This window comes from Sphaerodactylus townsendi, linkage group LG03 (genome assembly GCF_021028975.2).
Source record: "Sphaerodactylus townsendi isolate TG3544 linkage group LG03, MPM_Stown_v2.3, whole genome shotgun sequence".
NCBI classification, from domain to species: Eukaryota; Metazoa; Chordata; class Lepidosauria; order Squamata; family Sphaerodactylidae; genus Sphaerodactylus; species Sphaerodactylus townsendi.
This window is the reverse complement of record NC_059427.1, coordinates 156,424,216-156,444,583: the sequence shown is the minus strand read 5'-3', so window position 1 is coordinate 156,444,583 and position 20,368 is coordinate 156,424,216. Positions and strand designations below refer to the sequence as shown.

The 20,368-nt window shown below is 47.6% G+C and overlaps 1 protein-coding gene and 1 long non-coding RNA gene across 4 annotated transcripts; one reads left to right on the top strand and one right to left on the bottom strand.

Moving 5' to 3' along the window:
- Nucleotides 1-3,090: 3,090 nt before the first annotated feature.
- LOC125429984 (homeobox protein Hox-B1-like) lies at nt 3,091-11,256 on the bottom strand. 2 transcript variants are annotated; one of them, XM_048491621.1, is made up of 2 exons: nt 10,525-11,256; nt 3,091-6,005 (listed from the first exon to the last, which is right to left on the bottom strand). In XM_048491621.1, the coding sequence occupies exons 1-2, from the start codon at nt 11,162-11,164 to the stop codon at nt 5,662-5,664; spliced, it is 984 nt and encodes a 327-aa protein (XP_048347578.1). In that variant the 5' UTR covers nt 11,165-11,256; the 3' UTR covers nt 3,091-5,661. The 2 variants fall into 2 exon arrangements, with proteins under 2 accessions (XP_048347578.1, XP_048347579.1); XM_048491622.1 differs by having other exon boundaries at nt 10,615-11,255.
- LOC125429985 lies at nt 10,640-16,442 on the top strand. 2 transcript variants are annotated; one of them, XR_007244075.1, is made up of 4 exons: nt 10,640-10,909; nt 11,456-11,607; nt 12,504-12,542; nt 16,316-16,442. It is a non-coding gene; the product is annotated as an uncharacterized LOC125429985 (long non-coding RNA). The 2 variants fall into 2 exon arrangements; XR_007244076.1 differs by having other exon boundaries at nt 10,642-10,909; nt 16,319-16,436.
- Nucleotides 16,443-20,368: the final 3,926 nt, after the last annotated feature.

Here is a 20,368-nt window from a genome sequence, read left to right as displayed (position 1 = left end):
ATGTATCGACACATTCCTATTTGATATTGTTCTATATTGGTGTTCTGATATGATACATTGTTGGATTACTGCTATATTGCCATGTACTATTGTTAATATATTAATTATTAATGTATTGGATGTAGCATGGATTTAGTTTGTGGTATGATGATATACTGATAGTACCGCTGTTATTGTCCTTAGAAATTGTCTGGTTCACAGTGTTTTAAGTCTCCATCTGAAACCTGATTCTATTTTAGTCTTATGTATTTTATTAGTGTTATTTTGCTGTAATGTACTTGTTTTATTATGTTGTTAGCCACCCTGAGCCCTTCGGGGATAGGGCGGGGTACAAATGAAAATGAAATGAAAATGAAATTATTGTGCATGTGCTGAAGGGGCCATAGTTCCTCTTTTTTTTAAAAAAAATGCATCTACATCTTGCTGCTGATAAGACCAATAAAAGAGCCATGGCTCAGTGACAGAGCGTCTTCTGGGTATACAGATGTCCCAGGTTAATTCCTCAGCACCTCCAGTTAAGACTATCAAGTAGGAGATGACTGAAGAACTTCCACTAATCTCAGCAGTCAAGTCAACAATCACCTTGGGCTTCAAGCGAACTGCTATATTTAATTCTTCTCTTACTTACTGAGGCCGACAAGAGGGCAGCATGATTCTAATGGCTACAACTGAGTCATTCCCTTAATATCTGGAGAGCTGCTTAAACAGTAAGCATTTCATGGATTGAAACTTTTATGTTTATCTTGTGGGTGGGCAAATGATGCCACTATTTCAATTGGTTTCTCATTCTACAGCCTCTATTGTAATGGGCTGGATTCTAATGGCCTCACGATAACAGTTCTACTTGATGAAGCTAAGCCACGTAAAATGCCTGGGTGAGGAGCTGATAGATAAGCTATTGTGAAATAAATAACAAGAGAGAGTACCAGTCAAAGCAAGATTTTAATTTGCTCAACGGCATCCATATTTTTCCAATCGTGTGCTTATGTAAATCAAACAGAATGCACACACACACACACAATAAATACATCAACCCGTATCATTCTTCTGATAGTCCAGGGAAATTAGAGGTAGATATTTTACATTAGCTTTCTTAAGACCTGTTAACCACATGAACATAAAGCTTTCCATTTCCATAACTAACCCCAAGCAGCCCTTTGAGTCTTCTAGCCTGTAGGCATAAACATTAGGTCGGTTCTGCTCATTCTGTGCCTATCTAGACCAGGGGTCTGCAACCTGCTGCTCTCCAGATGTCCATGGACTACAAATCCCACCAGCCCCTGCCAGCATGGCCAATTGATGGGAATTGTAGTCCATGAACATCTGGAGAGCCGCAGGTTGCAGACCCCTGATCTAGACCGAGGGAGAAGATGTAGCTCAGGGTCCAGGATTTAACCCCTGGCATCTCAAGTTCAGAGGAACTCAGTTAAAAAGACTGGGGAAAAGTTACTGTGAGCCATACCCAAATACATATAATCATGTGCAAATAATGACAGGGTTCCACCAGCACAGACAGGACTTTTGCTGTTCTTGCAACTTGCATGTCAATTTGCACCCAGTTGTCTCTTGGTCAAGATTTCCTGAAAACAATTCAAATAATCTGCTGTCTCTCTGAGCACGGGTAATTCTCAAATCCCTTCTGAGCACTGAGCCCTAATCCCATCTCCTTTGTATTCATTAGTGATTGGTGGTAGAAAGTACCATCAAGTCACAGCTGAGTTATGGCCGCCTCATAGAAATTTGAAGGCAAGAGACGTTCAGAGGTGCTTTCCCATTGCTTGCTTCTGAGTGGGTCGAGAGAACCGGGACTGGCCCAAGGTCACCTAACAGGCTTCATGTGGAGGAACAGAGAATCGAACCTGGTTCACCAGATCAGAGTCTGCCCCTCTTAACTACTGCTACACCATGCTGGTTCAGCAGTGGTTTTCTCTTGGTTGTTTGTCAAGGTTTACAACATCAACTTGCACGATTGAAAATGTTGTTTGTACCATGCAGGCTTTGTGGGTTATTCCTTATTGTCTAATCTTGATAGGGGCAGCATCATATATCCATACACCTACCTGCTAGGGCCGTGGTGGCGAACCTATGGCACTCCAGATGTTCGTGGACACTCCAGATGTTCAATTGGCCATGCTGGCAGGGGCTGATGGGAAGTGTAGTCCATGAACATCTGGAGCGTCATAGGTTCGCCACCACTGTGCTAGGGCATCACCATTTCGTTGGAGAGTGCTGCTCCCGGAGCATCTCTTTGCCCCAGGGAGCTGTCCAACCATATGCCCACACTGCATTCTGGGTAGAAACAAAAGTCACTCATTAGCCATCAGGTTATGTTGTGCTGGATTCCTTCGTTACATTATAGCCCTAACCAGAGTTACGCCCTCTGAGCTCCATTGAAGTCAATGGGCTGAAAAGGATGTAACCCTGTTCCGGACTGCGCTGGAAAAGGAAGTCACTTCTGTAGCTGTTGCATGTGCAGAAATGGCTCTCTCCAGTGTTTTTACTTGAAACTGTTAGCATCCAGGTAAAGCAGAAATTCTCCCTTCTGCTGTTTCCCCCTCACCTCATTCCTTAGGGTCCCATATCCCCCTGGAGTCACATTTTGTGGAGACTGGTGGGCTGCAGTGGCAGAGGGTGGAGGCAGGAAAGATTCATTCCACCAATGAAAAATTTAGTCTTGATCCTACCCATGATTCTATCAGCCAATCCAAATGAATCAGAAACAGGCAGCTGTTGGTTTCAATTGGGCTTTCTTAGGAAATGTTCCAAGAGAGCTGTGAGGATCTCGTCGTTTTTTTTAAAAACACACATATTCAGTGGTGGGATCCAAAAAATTTTAGTAACAGGTTCCCATGGTGGTGGGATTCAAACTGTGGCATAGCACCAATGGGGCTGGGCGGGGCACAATGGGGGTGTGACCGGGCATTCCAGGGGCGGGGCATTCCTGGGCAGGGCTGTGGCAAGGACGCAGCCACTGCGCCGGTCCTTGGGCGGTAAATGAATGCACGCAGGCACAGGCTGCCACGCACGCCAGTGCACCTCCTGCTAGACTGCTTCAAGTTCTGCGTGCTACTGCTGAGAGGAGGGCGTAACTAGGGCAAAAATCACGTGGCAAAATCACCAATTAGTAACCCCCTCTCGGCACACAAATAATTAGTAACCTACTCTTGGGAACCTGTGAGAACCTGCTGGATCCCACCTCTGCACATATTGTTTTGCTAGTGGCCTTCTTTATCTATGTGCTTCAGGCAGCAGGTTGAGCCTTCCTTTGCTCAGAGTGCATACCTCTTTCTCTCCCCTCCATGCCCTTCATCACACACCTGCCTTAAAATGGCAGAAACACAACCCATTGCAGACAAATTCATATCCAGCAGATTGACTGTTTGTGTCTGGAAGTCAGGGCTGATCCCCCTGAAGCACATTTTCTGAAGCTCCACTGCGGACAATCCCCTAAGACAGCGTACTAAGGCCATACACACATCATACATTGGACAATTCTAGCCCATGAACGTTTATACTACAATAACTTCATAGGGTACCCCAAGACTCTTCTTTGGTTTTGCCACAATACTTATGTCTATTGCACATTGACAACAGACTGTAAACATTTCCTCTCCTCTGTCTAGTGTGAGGAAATGGAAAAGGAGGCAGAGATGGAGAACACCCCACCCCAATCTTGCTTTGAGTCTGGCTTCAGCCAGAGAGGGTGGGATATTCAATCAAATAAAATATTAATAAAAGGTGGTTGTTTTTTAATCTAGTCTAAGATCTTTGTTGGACAGTGATGGCACTGATTGAGCAAGAAACTGCTGGCGACTTTGCCAGATATTCCAATGAAGTTTCAAAGCAGTAATACATGTCCTGATTTTCTGAGTTCCCCACATGACTGTTGCAGGTTCTGACGGAATTACAAGAAGCACCAAGGTTTTCACTTCTGGGTCAGTTCCATGAAAAGAAGCATTAACTCGAAAGAGAGCGGTAATGGTTCTCTGTGGGTTCTGCCTCCATGAAGAGCTCCTTGCATACCAAAGCTACACAATCAGCATTGTGTCATTCAATGGCTGTATGCTGGAGAAGCATACAATATTTTATTATGTTGCAGCTAGAATTTTTATTCATAAATACACCACCCATAATATATTTGCTCAGGAGTTGTCCTGTTGGTCCTTTCTGCGCAGCAGAAATAAAATGTCCTGCAAATGTTTTACAAAGATCTGTTTCGGCTTTTTGTGTCCCCATAGCACGGAGAACACAAGTCTTGCCAGCCAAAATGGTTCTTTTTTCCAGCCTGCTGGCCGACGAAGCTCCAGTCAATTTCAGAGTTGCTCCCACCATTTTGTGTGCCGCTGCACAGATTCTCCTGCCTCTGCCATTTGGTGAAGGTTTTACATAGAGATTTCCTCTGCTTGCAGTTCATCCACATGCTATTTCGCTGTAAAAAGTAGATGAACAAAGCTTGTCTTGCCTCACAGTCCCATTCACATGCCTTTCCCCCCTTTTTTTGTTTGAGGGGTATGTCTACAAAGCTATGGCTGACTCAAATATGTTCATATTGCTGCTTCTCTAATTTTGACATTGTAGCTTGGCAGACATACCCCTCAGAACAACGGCAAAAGGAAAAACGACACATGTGCATGATCACTAGGCAAAACAAATTGTTTTGCATGTTTTGCACAGAAATTGTGCATGGATGAGCTGCAAGCAGAGGAAACCTCTGTGGGGAATCTTCACGGAGAATCTCCACTGCAGCAGACAAAATGGTGGGCACAAACAATTAAAGTGAAATTAAGAAGTCTGAATGGGAGAAATAAAGCATCCCCTGCCTGCTTCTGTTCATTCAACAGGCAGGAAATGTTGTCAACCTGGATGGGGGGCGGCGGGATTGCTAGTTTAGCCATTTTTGAAAAGCCCAGGTTGAGAGAAATAAAACGTTTTGAAGACATTTGAGGGAGAAAGCTGTGCGAACTTCTCCCCCAAAATGGTTTTTCAAATGTCCCCAAGATGTTTTATTTCTGCTGTGCAGAAATCACTATTGATTTCCGTGTGGCTGACTTCAAAGTATTGCAGGATTGCAGCTATCATAATTTATAAGAAGCTGTTATGAGAAAGAGATCAGAGCGGAAATCTGCAAAGCCCTCATTTCTTTTAGAAGACCAGGATGCTATCAAGAGATGTAGAAGAAACTGCCTGACTTTCTCAAGCTAAGTAGTTCACATGTGGCTGGGGTCATGGGAATCCCAATGCATGAGCTTCAACATTCTTTGCAAAGTGAAATATGGCAAGCCAAGTTAATGTGGGGCATGGAAGAAGGCAACATCCACTGTTGGAAGTTTTCGATGAATACTGGGTTCCCAGTGTGGTTCAACCTGGGTTCCCTGCATGGCAGCACATGGGTACCACCCCATGGGGAGAATTTTCCATTTCTCAGAGCACCCCAGTGCTTTGAGCCTCTATCATGCCATTTCAGTGTGGTTTTTTTAAAAATAGACAATGGGGTAAGTATATATAGTTACGTGTCAAAGGGACAATTCAGTACAGCCTTTGAAAAATGGTCACTTCCACCCTCTCAGAAATTTCCCCTTAAAATGTTTCTTCTGGGGACCATTATCTTTGCCGGAAACCTCTTAGGGCTTTCATGGGAATGCAAAGGCTATGCCTCTTCAGTCACAGGGGTGGAGTGGTACCTTCATTGCCTCTGCTGGGGGAGGACGTTGGGGAGACTAGATCGGATTTGCCTGAAGATAAAGCTCGCCCATTGCTACCGACTGCTGGTCCCCATGAGGGTCTTTCTTTCTCTTGTTTCTTTTGCTTCATCCGGTGGTTCTGGAACCAGATCTTCACCTGGGCCTCGTTGAGCTGCAAAGCAGAGGCTATCTCCACCCGCTGGGCTCGGCTCAGGTATTTGTTGAAGTGGAATTCCTTCTCTAGCTCCGTCAGCTGCTTGGTGGTGAAGTTTGTTCTGGGAGAGGCCGGCGTTATCACCTTGGCTGAAGCGCTGTGGCATTTCACTAAGGACGGGGAAAGAGAAGGGAGCATCAGTTAAAAGGGGACTTTTGTAGATTCAATACCTTCCCCTGAATCCTCATTAAAGGCGAGGGAGACAAATTCATGGACGAACCCGCCCACCCAAAACATCAGTCCAGCCAGGTTGTCGATCAGCCTGGATGTGAAGAATGTAATGTTCTGTTTGTTTTTGTTCAGATTAGACAGAGTGAGAAGATTTTCAAGGACTGCAATTACTAATTGGGACACTTTGCTCTGTCAGCAAGCCTATGCTAGTTTTGCCTTAGCTACAGCGTGGTGTCGTGGTTAAAAGCAGTAAAGTCTAATCTGGAGTTTGGTTCCCTGCTCCTCCTCATGAGTGGCAGACTCTAATCTGGTGAATCTGGTGTGATTCCCCACTCCTCCACATAAAGGCTGCTGGGTGATCTTGGGCCTGTCACAGTTATCTCAAAACTCTTTCAGCCTCCCAAGGTGTCTGTTGTGGGTAGGGGAAGGGAAGGAGTTTATAAGCCACTTTGAAGCTCCTTGCAGGAGAGAAAAGAGGGGGATAAAAACCAACTTTTCTTCATCTTCCACACAATTTCCACATCTTCCCCAAACTTCTTTTTGGGCCACCCCAAGTCAGGCAGCCTCTGACTAAGCAGAGGAAATGAGCATGATGAATGTGTGTGTGTGTGTGTAAGGTTTTTTGCTTCCTCTTATTCTTCTTATAGGCCAGGATTGATGTCCTAACAGGAGTAATTGACATCTTGGTCATCCCATCATTGGCAATTGCTCCAAGGAATCCTCTATACCTAGTTCCTAGTGCACCGAAGTATTTGGGGGGCGGGGAGAGCTCCTCTGCTACCTTCAGCAGAAGATGGAGGACTGTTTGGGCTGGAGATGTCAACTGACCGCTGTCCACGACTGGCAATGGTAATTTAGGAAAGGAGCATCAGCTTTGCTAGCTGGGGCAGAGCTGAGTATGTGGAGAATCCTTTTTTAAAATCACCTTGAAGTGAACACAAAATCTCTTCTGCTCCCCTGCCCCCAATATTTTTGTGAATGGTAAACCGCTGGGCCCTTTCTTGCTTTTAAAATCTATTTTCTGCCACCCTGCGTCAAATCACTGTGCCGTTTCCAAAAGAGACTTCATATTTTTCGTTTTGTAAAATCGAAAAGACCACACTTCACCTCTCCTCTTCCTTGCCATGTTTGTATTGTCTCCAAAGACTTTCTTTCCCCCTATACTCCACCCACCATTCAGGAAATAGCTCCATTTCTCAGGGTTGAAAACAACTAAAGGAGGACAAGGTAATTTTTCATAACTATCTTCACCCAAACCTCAACCTACAGAAGCAGAAGATCTCCTTAAAAAGCTGTCGACCCTCCCCCTTCAATGTTCAACACCGAACAATGGAGACAAGTGATGCTATAGTGAAACCTAAAGGAAAAGATGGAGCTTTTTAAAAACACACATGAGTATCACAGCTATACACGTGCCACAACTCTATTGTGCTGGAAATGGTGTGTGCGCGTGCATGTGATTACTACTACTAGGAATGATTCCAGAGGGGTCATAGGGTTAGTCTGTTGCATCCTGTCCCCCCCCCCCCCAAATCTTATCACAGTTTTAAAATGAGCAGATTGCTTGGGCCAGAAGTTTTCCTGGACTAAAACAGTGGCCTTCTCCAAGAAATCTGGAAGGTGCCACGAAGTCTCTTCTTTTATTTATTTGTTTTAAACTTGGAAACGATGGTGCTGTCTGTAAGGTCAGGATTCAAGGAGAATGAATCTTTCCAGCAGAGACATTTCATCTGGAGTGACAGGGAGTGACCAGTGAGAGAAAACCCTCCTCCCGCAACCCGAGAAAACCTATTTGTTGCCACGTTTGTTGGGTTTGAAAATCCCAAGAATTCCTGCGGCTCCCTTCATTTAAACTCTGAAGAAGACTGGGGAACGCAGTCCTGCGCTTTCGCTGAGAAACATCACATGGAAGAGGTGGGATCCTAATTATTGTTACCTCTCAAAAAAAGCATCGGCAAATTGAAACAGATGTTTATATATATATAGATGTAGTTAGATAGATGCGTGTGTGTATGTATATGTGTGTGTATGCACGTGCACACATATATGAGATATATATATACACACAAACGTATATATGTATGCCTGTATGTACATTCATACGCCACCATCTTTGAACAAAAACTGGATTAAGGGGGAAAATTCAAGACATTTCCCCAAGTTATTGCTGTTTTCTTAATTCATCCTCACTGCAGTTTTACAAGCGAGAGGGAAAAAAATAAGAAAAGAGGAGCAATTTAGAGACCTCTAGGAGGGGAAATACCCGCTGGCAGCTACGAAGCAACCTAATTCTGCGCAGAAGAGAAGCAAACAAAAGGGTGTCTAATAAATTGCATCGTAGGAAATTCTGTCTGACATGAAATGTGCCATATTGTTGACATGCACCGTTGCACGTTATGAGTGAACACCAGGAACAGGGTCTCTCACCAAAATATTTCTGGCTGCAGCCCATTCAAGCCAAGGGACCCGGAATGGATCGGGGCCGCCCCCTTCAGATTTTCGTTAGGGCGCGGGAGAGAGATGCCCAAACGCATTCAGTTCCCCCCAGTGAATCCAGCCCTGGGAAAGTTTTACCCGCGTTGCAAGGTAGAAGTCCCCTGACTGGAATGCACCTGGCCTGGCTTTTACTGGAAATGGGGAGGGGGTAGGTCCTGTATCTAGTAGGAATTATTCCAGAGGAGGGGTCGCAGGGTTAGTCTGTTTCACCTCTCCCCCCCAAGCCCCCCCCCCATCTTGTAGCGGTTTAAAACGAGCTGGTTGCTCGGGCCAGAAGTTTTCCTGGGCTAAAACCGCGGCCGCATTGTCCGCTTCGGTTAATGATTCTTTAATCCCTGCCGCACGCTCGATCAAGTCCCAATTCGGGCAGATGGCATCTAACACGGCGAAATGGCGCTCGGAGGACCGGAATGAGTTTTGTATTAAACCCCCTCCTCGGAAAAAAAAAAGGTTCTGTTCTCTCCAAAGGCAAAAACTTTGCCGAAAAGATAAAACCATCGAATAATTATTATTAATAATAATAGTAATACTAATAGTAATAATTTAAAAATCAGGATTCCTAGGGAAACTCCAAGGCCTCATCTCGACGAGTTCCCCCGTTCCCGGACAGTTTCAGAGAGTGACCGTCCCGAAGGAAAAAACCAAGACATTCTCGATTCGACCCGACCTGTCGAGGAAAGTTCAGAGCAAACTTTGTCAGAGTTCCCACGCCCCAAATCGGGCGTGTCCTGACATCTCGCAGGCAGACAGGCGCTTGCAAAGAAATCCAGATTTGGAGTCGTCACAATTCTCACATGCCAAAACGGGGGGGGGGGGGGGACTCTAGAACTCGCATCGCGTCGTCGAGCTACCCCCTCCAGCTTGCCTCCAAACTGCTTTCTAGGCACGGGACCGGGACTATTGAAACGGGTGTCCACAAGGAAACAGATCACTCCCGGGAATGTCTGGCCAAGCCTCCTTATAACCCCAAGGAACGCTACTCCAAGGGGTGAGTGACCATCCCATCCAAACACGTGTTTACTTAGAAGTAAGCTCCCTCGTTTCTGTTCTGCCTGGGTTTGTTTTGACCCGCCGATTTCAAGACCGGGTTTGTCCCACCGGCCTGGAGAATCGGCCTTTAATCCAAAGGCGTGGGAAAACAAAGAGGAGTTTGGTTCTGGTGGGTTTTCCGGGCTGCGTGGCCGTGGTCTGGTAGATCTTGTTCCTAACGTTTCGCCTGCATCTGTGGCTGGCATCTTCAGAGGTGTATCACAGAGAGAAGTCTGTTACACACTGAAATTGACAACTTTCTTTTAGTGTGAAACGGACTTCTCTCTGTGATACACCTCTGAAGAATCCAGCCACAGATGCAGGCGAAACGTTAGGAACAAGATCCACCAGACCACGGTCACGCAGCCCGGAAAACCCACCAGATCCAGTTGAATCCGGCCGTGAAAGCCTTCGACAATACAAAGAGGAGTTTGCCGAAGTTACAACCTCTTCCCCAGTGAAGATCAACAGTGGCCGCGGCTATGGGTGAGATTTTTAATTTTGATTTTTTTAAAATACACCCTACTTCATTCAAAGAAGAAGCATGCATACTAGAAACAGAAGTAGGATTGAGGATCCCAGGAACAGAAATCACAGTCACGATTTTGAAACGGTTACACACACACACACACACACACACACACACCCCAAAGGTTTGCGCCACCTATCAGGGTTGGAAAAATAACTGTGAAACCCGTCAGTGCATTGGAAAAGGGGCAATTTTTTTTAAAAAAACCCGCAGAGTTCATGTTTAGGGAAAGCAAAACCAACCGCACCATATTTACTTCGCATTTAAAAAGCGCTCTCTTGTCTGTAAATCCCCGCTGCGTTGTATTAGCATCGGAGGTTATTAGGATTCCAGACAGGGATTGCTGAGAAAGGACCCACCCAACGGGACAGCGAGCTGGACAATGATGAATGAGCTTCTATTACCTGCTGGCGGTACCTGGCGTCTCCGGTGCCGCTGATTGCGCGCGCCTCCACCAATGAGATCGCCCCGCGCGGCCCGCGACCGGCACTCACCTGTTCTGCGGGGCGGGTTCCTGCGAACTTTCATCCATTCAAAAGTTTCCGCCGTACCGTAAACCGCCCGAGGCGGGCCTCTTCTCTCCTCCGGGCCGAGCAGGGGGGCCCTGAAGCTCTCGGGCGGAGCAGTGCGGAATAGATCCTCCGGGCTGCACGGGTAGGGGAGGTCCATCGGCCGAGCTCCGAAAGGTTGCCCGGGGAGACCGGCTGGGCACGAGGAGGAAGAGGAGGACGAGGAGGAAGAGGCCGGGCAATCTGCGTCCCCATAAATCGGAGGGTACAGAGCGAGGTAGTCGGGGCTGCAGCCCGAGGCGGGGAAAGTAACTCCGGGTTTACCCAGAGGGGGGCTGGGCCCCGCAGAGGGATCAGGGGTTGGGGGAGAGAGGCGAAGATGCAGGGGAGGGCGCTGGGCTTGGGCTGCCCCGCGGCGGTCCCGCCCCATCTTATAGCCCAGGCTGCTCTGCCTCTCCGGAGGCGACTGCCCTCCCGAGAGGGTCCCTGCCCGCTGTCCCCTGCCCCACGCCTCGAAGAGGGGACGGTCGCTCATCCTGTCCGCATGGCCGTCCTGCCCCCTGCGCCCAGCTCCGCGTCCCCCACCTTGGCCCTTGCTTGCACCATGTCAAATTGGACATCCCCCCCCCTTCATGGAGGAGGCAGAAGTGGAGGGGGGAGACCTGTAGAGGGGGGTGGAGAAAGCCTGTAGAAATTCGATACACTGGCAAAGGAGAGCAGAGCCACGTGACGGGCGCTTGGCCAATGGCCAGGGTTCGGTAGGGGTGGGGGGAGAGGAAAGGGGGGACCGTCTGATGAGCTAAAGGCAGCGATTTGTAACTTTCAGTCTCTCTGGGCAAACACACAAGAGGGATGGGAGAGAGGGGGTCTTTCGCAAGCCGTCTCTCTCGGGGAGGCGAGGAAGGGGCACAGGCAGCCCCCCCCCCCCAGTTCTCCCACCGCCCAGACCCTCCTGGAATATCCATTGGGAAGCGAAAGGTGAGTTCATTTCGATGCTGCCGGCATCTTTGGATCAGATAACGCCCCCTCCCCCGCACTCCCACCTGACGCCTTTCCCTCCCCCCTCCACCGCTCGGCTCATCCCCTCCCCGAAACGAAATCCGGGTGCCATTAAATATCCAGCCGTAATACACCGTTTCATCTTAATTTAAGCTGATGAAGTTTGCAATTACTTTTGCAATGAGGATGAATGCCCAGGCTTGGGGATTTGTCTCTTTTGCCTCCCTCCCTCCCTCCCTCTCTCTTCCGCTCTTTGTGAGGGGGTGGGAGCACGCGAGACCACAAACTTTGCAACATTTTCTCCGTATTGGGGTGGGAAGGCTGCTGGCTACCCCAACGCCGCCGCCCCCCTCCTGCAAATAGCCCTGTCGACCGAGCGATTCTCTGAGAGCAACTTAAAACAAGGAACCCCCCCCCTCCCCGCGCGCAACCCATTAAAACGGCAAAAACGGGGTTGCAAATAGTCGAACAAGAACCCCTCCCCACACATCTATGCAACCCACTTCCCAAAGGGTCTGCTTTAGGGTTTCACCCTATTTGATTTTAGAGTTTCAGTTAGACGTTTCCAACTGTGGCATGATGTTTGAGCGATTGCCTATATTTTGCGATGCTGGAGGGTGGGGGTGGGGTATTTACAAGCAATATTTGAAGGAGGGGGTTAGATTTGGAGGGAGGCTGACGGGGCGAAGGTGGTTCGGGTTGGCTCACGCTTGTCAGATTGGGATCCTTGTACGATCGATCGGCAGGCGGACCCCTAAAGGAAAGTTGTCAATTTCAGCAGGGGGAAAGCGCTACATCACAACAACGGGAATTGACACAGCCTTCGTTTCAAAGTCAAAAAACTGGTGTTGTGTTTTTGCATTTCTCTGTTCCAGGCATGTTTCCCGGAGCCTGCCGTTTCTTACTTCCGAGAGGTATTAATCTAATTTACTATTAATAAGGGACAGCGGCAAGTTAACTGGCATTAAAATAATTCATTTCCATGTGTTAATATTACATGAACCCCTAGAGGGCTGGCTTAAAGCCACATCATGTAGGGTTGCATTTATTGGGAGAGGGATGGTCTGAAGGGTACTGGGGCCATACGGGTCAGGTGTGTGCCTCCCTTCTCACATGTGTGGGTCATCACTAGGTGGCTAAAATAGCATGGGACAACTTGGTGGTGTTACAACATGGGAAATGTCTAATCAGCAGGAATTCTTGTACACTCCACATTTTAAGGAATGCATGAATGTTTCTATTCCCCATCCATCCAGAAATTTAAGAAGAGTTTAGATTTATAGCCCCCCCTTTCTCTCCTGTAAGGAGACTCAAAGGGGTTTACAATCTCCTTTTCCTCCCCCCCAACAACAAACACCCTGTGAGGTGGGTGGGGCTGAGAGATCTCCAAAGAACTGTGACTAGCCCAAGGTCACCCAGCTGGTGTGTGTTCGAGTGCACAGGCTAATCTGGTTCACCAGATAAGCCTCCACCGCTCAAGTGGCACAGCGGGTAGTCAAATCCAGTTCTCCAGATTAGAGTGTACCTTAGAGTGCTCTTAACTACTACACCATGCTGGTTTGAAAGTGTTAGTAATATTCTGTCCACTGGAAAACTATGGCTGATTCACATGTTTGACCTTATCTAATGATAGTTGATGGATTACAGTTGTAGATGGTTTTCATTAGAATTTATTTTTTGAAGCTGACATAAAATCTCACTCTGGTGTTTGATCTGGGGGATCCCCATGCACAACTTCACCAACCGTTGCTGACATCCAGTGATGGACATCTCCATGTGTGAAACACAGCCTAAATGTGATGTAGAGGCAACTTGGTGCAGTGGTTAAGAGCAATGGACTCTAACCTGGAGGGAACTCTCAAAACTCTGTATTGTTGAAGGCTTTCACGGCTGGATTCAACTGGTTCTGGTGGGTTTTCCAGGCTGTGCAGCCGTGGTCTGGTGGATCAGTGTGTAACAGACTCCCCTCTGTGATACACTTCTGAAGATGCCAGCCACAGATGCAGGCGAAACATTAGGAACAAGATCCACCAGACCACGGCCATGCAGCCCGGGAAACCCTCTCAGAACTCTCTCAGCCGCTCCTGCCTTACAAGGTGTCTGTTATGGAGAGAGGAAGGGAATATTGATTGTAAGCCACTTCGAAACTCCATATGGTTGAGAACAGTGGGATGGGGGTATGAATGTATGATACTGCCCCAATCAAGATTAGATAGTAAGGAATAACAAGCAAAGCCTCTATGGTATAAATAACATTTTCAGCAGTGCAAATGGATGCTGTACATATGACAAATAACCAAAAGTTAATTACCAATGAGCCAACATGGTGTAGTGGTTAAGAGTAGTGGACTCTAGTCTGGAGAATTGGGTTTGATTCCTTGCTGCTCCACATGAGTAATCTGGATTAGATTCCCCACTCCTCCACATGAAACCTGCTGGGTGATGTTGGGCTAGTCACAGTTCTCTCAGAATTCTCTCAGCCCCACCTGCCTCACAAGTGTCTATTGTGGAGAGAGGAAAGGAATATTGTATTGTCGAAGGCTTTCGCGACCTGATTCAACAGGTTGTTGTGGATTTTCTGGGCTGTGTGGCCATGGTCTGGTGGATCGTGTTCCTAACGTTTCGCCTGCATCTAAGGAATATTGATTGTAAGCCACTTTGACACACCATATGGTAGAGAAAAGTGGGGTATAAAAACCAGCTCTTAAGATATGGCCACCATGTGGAAGCGACCAGGAATTCCACCATGGGCCAGTTTAACATGAATGTTCATAACATCAACAGCAGCATGAAATGCTGGTTTGCATGTTTGAATGAGTCACAGACAGAACTTTCATATTACCTTACACATTTTTAAAGGGTTCAGTTAATAATCTGAGTAACTGAGAAATCACCTTTGGTGGTGGATGCTCCATATGACAAACCCATATGGTGTTCCAGCTCTCCACACTCCTGCAAAGAACAGCAAATAGGGATGTGCATTTGGATATACATTAATAATAGCTGAAGAGTTTGGATTTTTATCCCCCCTTTCTCTACTGTAAGAGGCTTGCAAACTCCTTTCGCAGTGGTGTAGGAGCAGTGGCGTAGGAGCAGCAATGGCGTAGTGGCTAAGAGCAGGTACACTCTGGCCTGGAGGAACCAGGTTTGATTCTCAGATCTGCCGCTTGAGTTGTGGAGGCTTATCTGGGGAATTCAGATTAGCCTGTGCACTCCCACACATGCCAGCTGGGTGACCTTGGGCTAGTCACAGCTTTTTGGAGCTCTCTCAGCCCCACCCACCTCACAGGGTGTTTGTTGTGAGGGAGGAAGGGCAAGGAGATTGTAAGCCCTTTTGAGTCTCCTACAGGAGAGAAAGGGGGGATATACATCCAAACTCCTCCCCCTCCTCCTCCTTCTTCTTCCTCCCCCCCAGTGGTGTAGCACCCATCGGGTGGGGTGGGGGCCGTGATGCCCCGGGCACACCCCAGTGTGGAGGTGTGGTGGGGGTGTTCCGGGATGGGGGCAGATGGCACCGAGGCAGGGGTGCAGGGCGTGCATGCACCCCGGGCGCAGTTTCCCCTTGCTCTGCCCCTGCCTCCCCCCCACAACAAACACCCTGTGAGGTGGATGGGGCTGAGAGAACTCCAAAGAACTGTGACTTGCCCAAGGTCACCCAGCTGGCATGTGTTGGAATGCACAAACTAATCTGGTTCACCAGATAAGCCTCGACAGCTCAACTGGTAGAGAGGGGGATCAAATGCAGTTCTCCAGATTAGAGTTCACCTGCTCTTAACCACTACACCACACTGGCTCTAATAAGTCACATGAAGTCACAACTGACTTATGGTTACCCCAGGAACTTCCCACCTTGAGGTACTTCCGAGGTAAGAGAAATTCAATAGGCTGCCATTGCCTTCCTCTGCATAGCAGCCCTATATTTTTCCTTGCTGGTCTCCAGTCCAATTACTGGCCAACTCTACTTATCTTCTGAGCGCTAATGAACTAGGGCAAGTCTGAGCTAAGGCTGCTATACAAATAGAAATGTGAGTCCAGTCCTGTTCTTTAATATTTTTAATAGAGCAGTTCAATTTGCTGAAAATAATGATGGAAATCTCTGGAAATCCCCAGGGATGACCGTTACATTAACACCTTGCAATTGGCTTTACATGGTGGCGTAAGGCAGGCACAGCAAGAAGGGCAGGAGAGGGTGATTCAGCAGGTATCTCACCAGATATTCTAAGCAACATAGGGGCATCTTCCAACCAGAAGAGTTAGCAGTTCTTCCTGCTGTAGAGGATCATCCTCATAGGCCTTGCTGTACACACTTTTCACTAATCAACATGCCCCATCTGCCTTGGGGAGTGCTTTCCTGATTCCATATAAATATCCTGTTTCCTTGCTATTCAATGTTCGCCTTGGTGGCTGCAGTGCCATAGGAAGGGAAAATGGGGCCGGGGGCGAAATGGCGCCCCCCCACCCCCGCAAAACACCCCTCACCTACATTTTTAAAGCTAAAAAAGCAGCCTGCTCCAGTCCTTGGGGGCTGCTGCAGGTGCAGAGGCAACTGGAGGGGTGGGGAAGTGATTCTCCACTCCCCCGCCCCCGCACCCTGGGTGTTTGTCCCTCCCCCCTGCCACCTATGTGTGACTGTATCTGCCTGCCTGTCTGCACATGGACAAACATTTTGTTTGTGTCCTCTGGAAAGTAGGCACTGCAGAGTTCAGGGAAAACAGAAGATGGAGCGAATTTCCTCCTACCTTGTGACAAGCAATAGAACTTCAGGGGAAAGAAGCAAAAATGTTGCTTGAGTCTCTGGAAAAAAGCAGATAGGTATATTGCTTGCCCTGGACAGTGAAAGGCAGGGCTGAATCAGGTAAGATGCAATTCAAAATCATACAACTTCAACATGGGTTCATTGTGACCATGATGAAGCCCCTTTGGGGAAGACAGTGTCCTGACAATCTATTGTATGGAAAAGACAGATCAACTATCTGTTACTTATAAAAGAGTAGATTGGTTTCTCCTCAGCAGGGAAGTCCTCAACATTTTCTGGGCCTGAGGATCCCAACCTCACATTATTTATTTATTTATTTCCTTAAGCTTTTATACCGCCCCATCCCCGAGGGGCTCTGGGCGGTGTACAACATAGGAATAACAATGTAGGATAATTAAAACATTTTAAAAGCAGCGATAAAACCATAAAACTATTTCTAATAGATATACCATAAACCCAATAAAGTAGATGGCGTTCAACAGTCTATTTTAAAAGCTCCCTCCCCTCCCGTAAAGGGGAGGGGTGGCGTCCAGCATTCTGATTATAAGTTCCCTCCCCGCCCAAAAGGGAGGAATGGCGAGTCTCATTAGATGGCAGTTGGCCCAGATGTCAAGGGCCAAAGAAGGGGGGCACCATCAGCGGCTGGATCCTCCGAAGGCCCGGTGGAACAGCTCTGTCTTACAGGCCCTGCGGAACTCACTAAGGTCCCGCAGGGCCCGGACAGTTGGAGGAAGAGCGTTCCACCAGGCCGGGGCCAGAGCCGTAAAGGCCCTGGCCCGTGTGGAGGCCAGCCGCATCGCCGAGGGGCCAGGGACCACCAGTAAATTGGCCTCAACTGATCGAAGAGGCCGTGTAGGGACGTTGTGAGGAGTGTACTGGAGATGGACCAGCCTCTCATTGCAAGATTCCAAATAGCATTCCATCTTCAGGATCTTTTACATCTGCATGTTAATCAGTTGCAGTGGAATCCCAAACACTCACACATTTTATGCAACTGGCAGAGAGTTGTGAGTTTATGAAAGTTGTGCACAACCAATTAGTTCATCTTTATGATATCACAAAACTGTCATTTTACCTGCATCAGATGAACATGATTAACCCCCTGGAATTTGTTTTCAGGAACCAACACAAACGTGGAAGCATGGAGAATGCACTGAATTTAGTTTAGGGGATGTGGGCTCCAGTTGTTATTCAGCCATGAACCAGCAGTTGTTTCTCTATCTTGAACCCAACTCCAAAACCATCAGGACAAACATTTGGTACTTAATGGAACTGGTGAACTGTAGTGATACCTCTCTAATTCCAACATGGGGTTTACTCGGTGCCCTTGAACTAATTTTAGAACTCTGGTCCCCATTTCTTAATTTGCTTATAGTTTTTTTCCAAACTGCTGGCACGTCTGACGAAATACGGAAACCCTTTAACCTAGTACTGATCTTGTGTTCAACAAAATGTTTCAGCTGGTGGAATTCATTAGGTCTTGGCTATTCCGACTATTCAATTAGATTGGGGAGGTATCCCATTTCCCATCTGCTTATCTCCCGCAGAGCCAAACAAGGTGTATGTGGGATTGTGAGGAGGGAGCTTGGGTTTTTCGATTAGAGAGCAGAATTGGATGAGTATTAATCTGTGTAGCTCTTTCCCTGTTAACAGAAATTTGGATGAAGATAGGACCTGAAACGTCTGCAGTAAGGGACGAAGGAAGAACCCGGTGGCAAACATATCCGTAAACTAAAATTAGTCAACATGTGCTTCAGCCTGTGCCCTTCCAAAAATACAATCAGAGATTATAGGCCAGTCCTTTGCCAGCACACCTGCTCTCTTGCACTGGTTCATGACTTTAGGATGTCACCCCTGGAAGCAGGTGGCAACTGCATTCTCCTACCTAAGAAGAATATATCAGAGACCTACAACAGTTCTCTGAGACCTGGACACAGCCTGTCAGCCACTGCTGTGACTCTTTTCTCCTCTTTTAATGAAAATAAAGGGTGATTTAAAAATGGATTGGGATTTGATTTATTGCTAGCATGTGTAAGATGGGAGGGAAGGGGAGAAAGGAATTATCCATGATAAGGAGATATAATTACCCAATAATCTTAGTCAAATGCCAATTAAAAAAAAACCAGATACAACCTTTTCCGCAGCTAGGACGTGGATACGTGGCTCTGAATACATAGGGAGGGAAGTGTTTTCTTAGCCAAATAGTTTTGGGGTCTTTTCAAACCACTGATACAACAAAGAGCCTGTTCACATATTATATAACTACTAGCGGGCCCAGCCATGCGTTGCTGTGGCATTTGTCCTTCTCATCACAGTCCGCAACCCACACAGATGTCCATGCAGGTCCAATGATCCCCAGCATAGCCTTTTGGGGTGATCAAATGGAATCCCTCTTTCCCTTTTCAATACACATCGTTATATGGTGCTGTCTTGCTTTTTTAGTATAAGGCAGGGGTCCCCAAACTTTTTAAACAGGGGGCCAGTTTACTGTCCCTCAGACTGTTGGAGGGCCGGACTAAAAAAAACTATGAACAAATTCCTATGCACAAATGATTGTAAAATGTTTGATTTCACCTTTCAGCCTTTCTGTCATGGTCTATTTTTAGAACAGTGACCAAAGTATGTCAAGTACAGGGTGGGCTCCAAATATTGTTGGGGAGGCTGTGGAATACCTTCCCCTGTAAAAAAAGCAGAACTTTCCCAATGAAGCATTCCATCTAACCCAGGATCAGGTATCTTCCTGGGTTCTTTCCTCCCTAGCAGCCAGCGAGCGATTCGCCAGCCTGGCTGATGCCAATGGGAGTGAGACGGAACAGAAAGCCTGAGAGCAACACATGGAGTAGCCAAGAGGGAAGGGCGGAGCAGGCGTTGCCACATGTAAGGTTTCCAACTCTGGGTCAGAAAATGCATGGAGATTTGGGGGTGCCATCATGTAACTGCAATCAACAGCCATTGGGGCCGGTTCCTCCTCTCCCTCGAGCCCCCACTGCACATGAATGGAGCCATCGCTGCCATGCCTGGCGGGCCGGATAAATGCCTTCAGGGGGCCACATTTGGCCCCCGGGCCGTAGTTTGGGGACCCCTGGTATAAGGTAACCCTTTCCATTCCACAACGGAACTGTCCAGAGTGTGAATCCCGCTGTCCATGAGGCTGGTTGACACGCACAGTCCTGGCTTGGGTAAGGCAGAACTGGGGCAAGCAGGCTATCCCAGTCAGGCAGCAGAGGCAGGATGGTGAGGCGCTCAGATCGAGGCCAGCTCCCTGGGTTCTTAAAGGGCCATGTGCAAAAGAAGCGGAGCAGGCAGTATTGGTTCGCCCCCACCCTGCGAATTTTCTTAGAAGAAAAAGGCAAACTCCAACTCGCTTTTAGTAAAAGAGAGCTGTGGCGAATATGGGTGAGGAAGTGGGTAAGTGGTGTTTGGATGTGAGGGAGGGCAGAGTGAGGTGTGTGAGGATGAGCTGGATGTGTGTTGTGTGGTAGCAGTGGGTGAGGCACAGAGAGTGAAAGTTACCTGCGTGTGAGGGGGGGGGGGAGAACCCCACCTGATGTCTCACATGGCAAAGTGTGTATGTGTTTCACTTCCACTCGTATTACCTAACAGTATTACCTATTTACTGTTTCCACTGCTCATCTCTGCCCATCTGCAAAAACATTCTAAGCCCTCATACCAAGCCCTCAGGCCACAGACATGCTGCACGAACATTCTAAGGGTGACAGTTAAACAGAGGCAGCTTCATGGCCTGGTGCGCCAGGAAAAAGATGTTTTACCTGGCTCAGGTATGGACTTTTGATGGTTTGAAGGTCCGAGTACCTGCCAGCAACAGGGAGGGACGTCATGTGAAAATTTGGGGGCGATCCATCCAGCAGTTTCTGAGGGAGACCATCAGGGACAAACACACTGTTAGATTTTTATATATAGAGATGAGCCCAGAGTTGCCGCTGCGGGCAGTGTTTATTTTACTTATTTAGGTATTTCTGTCTG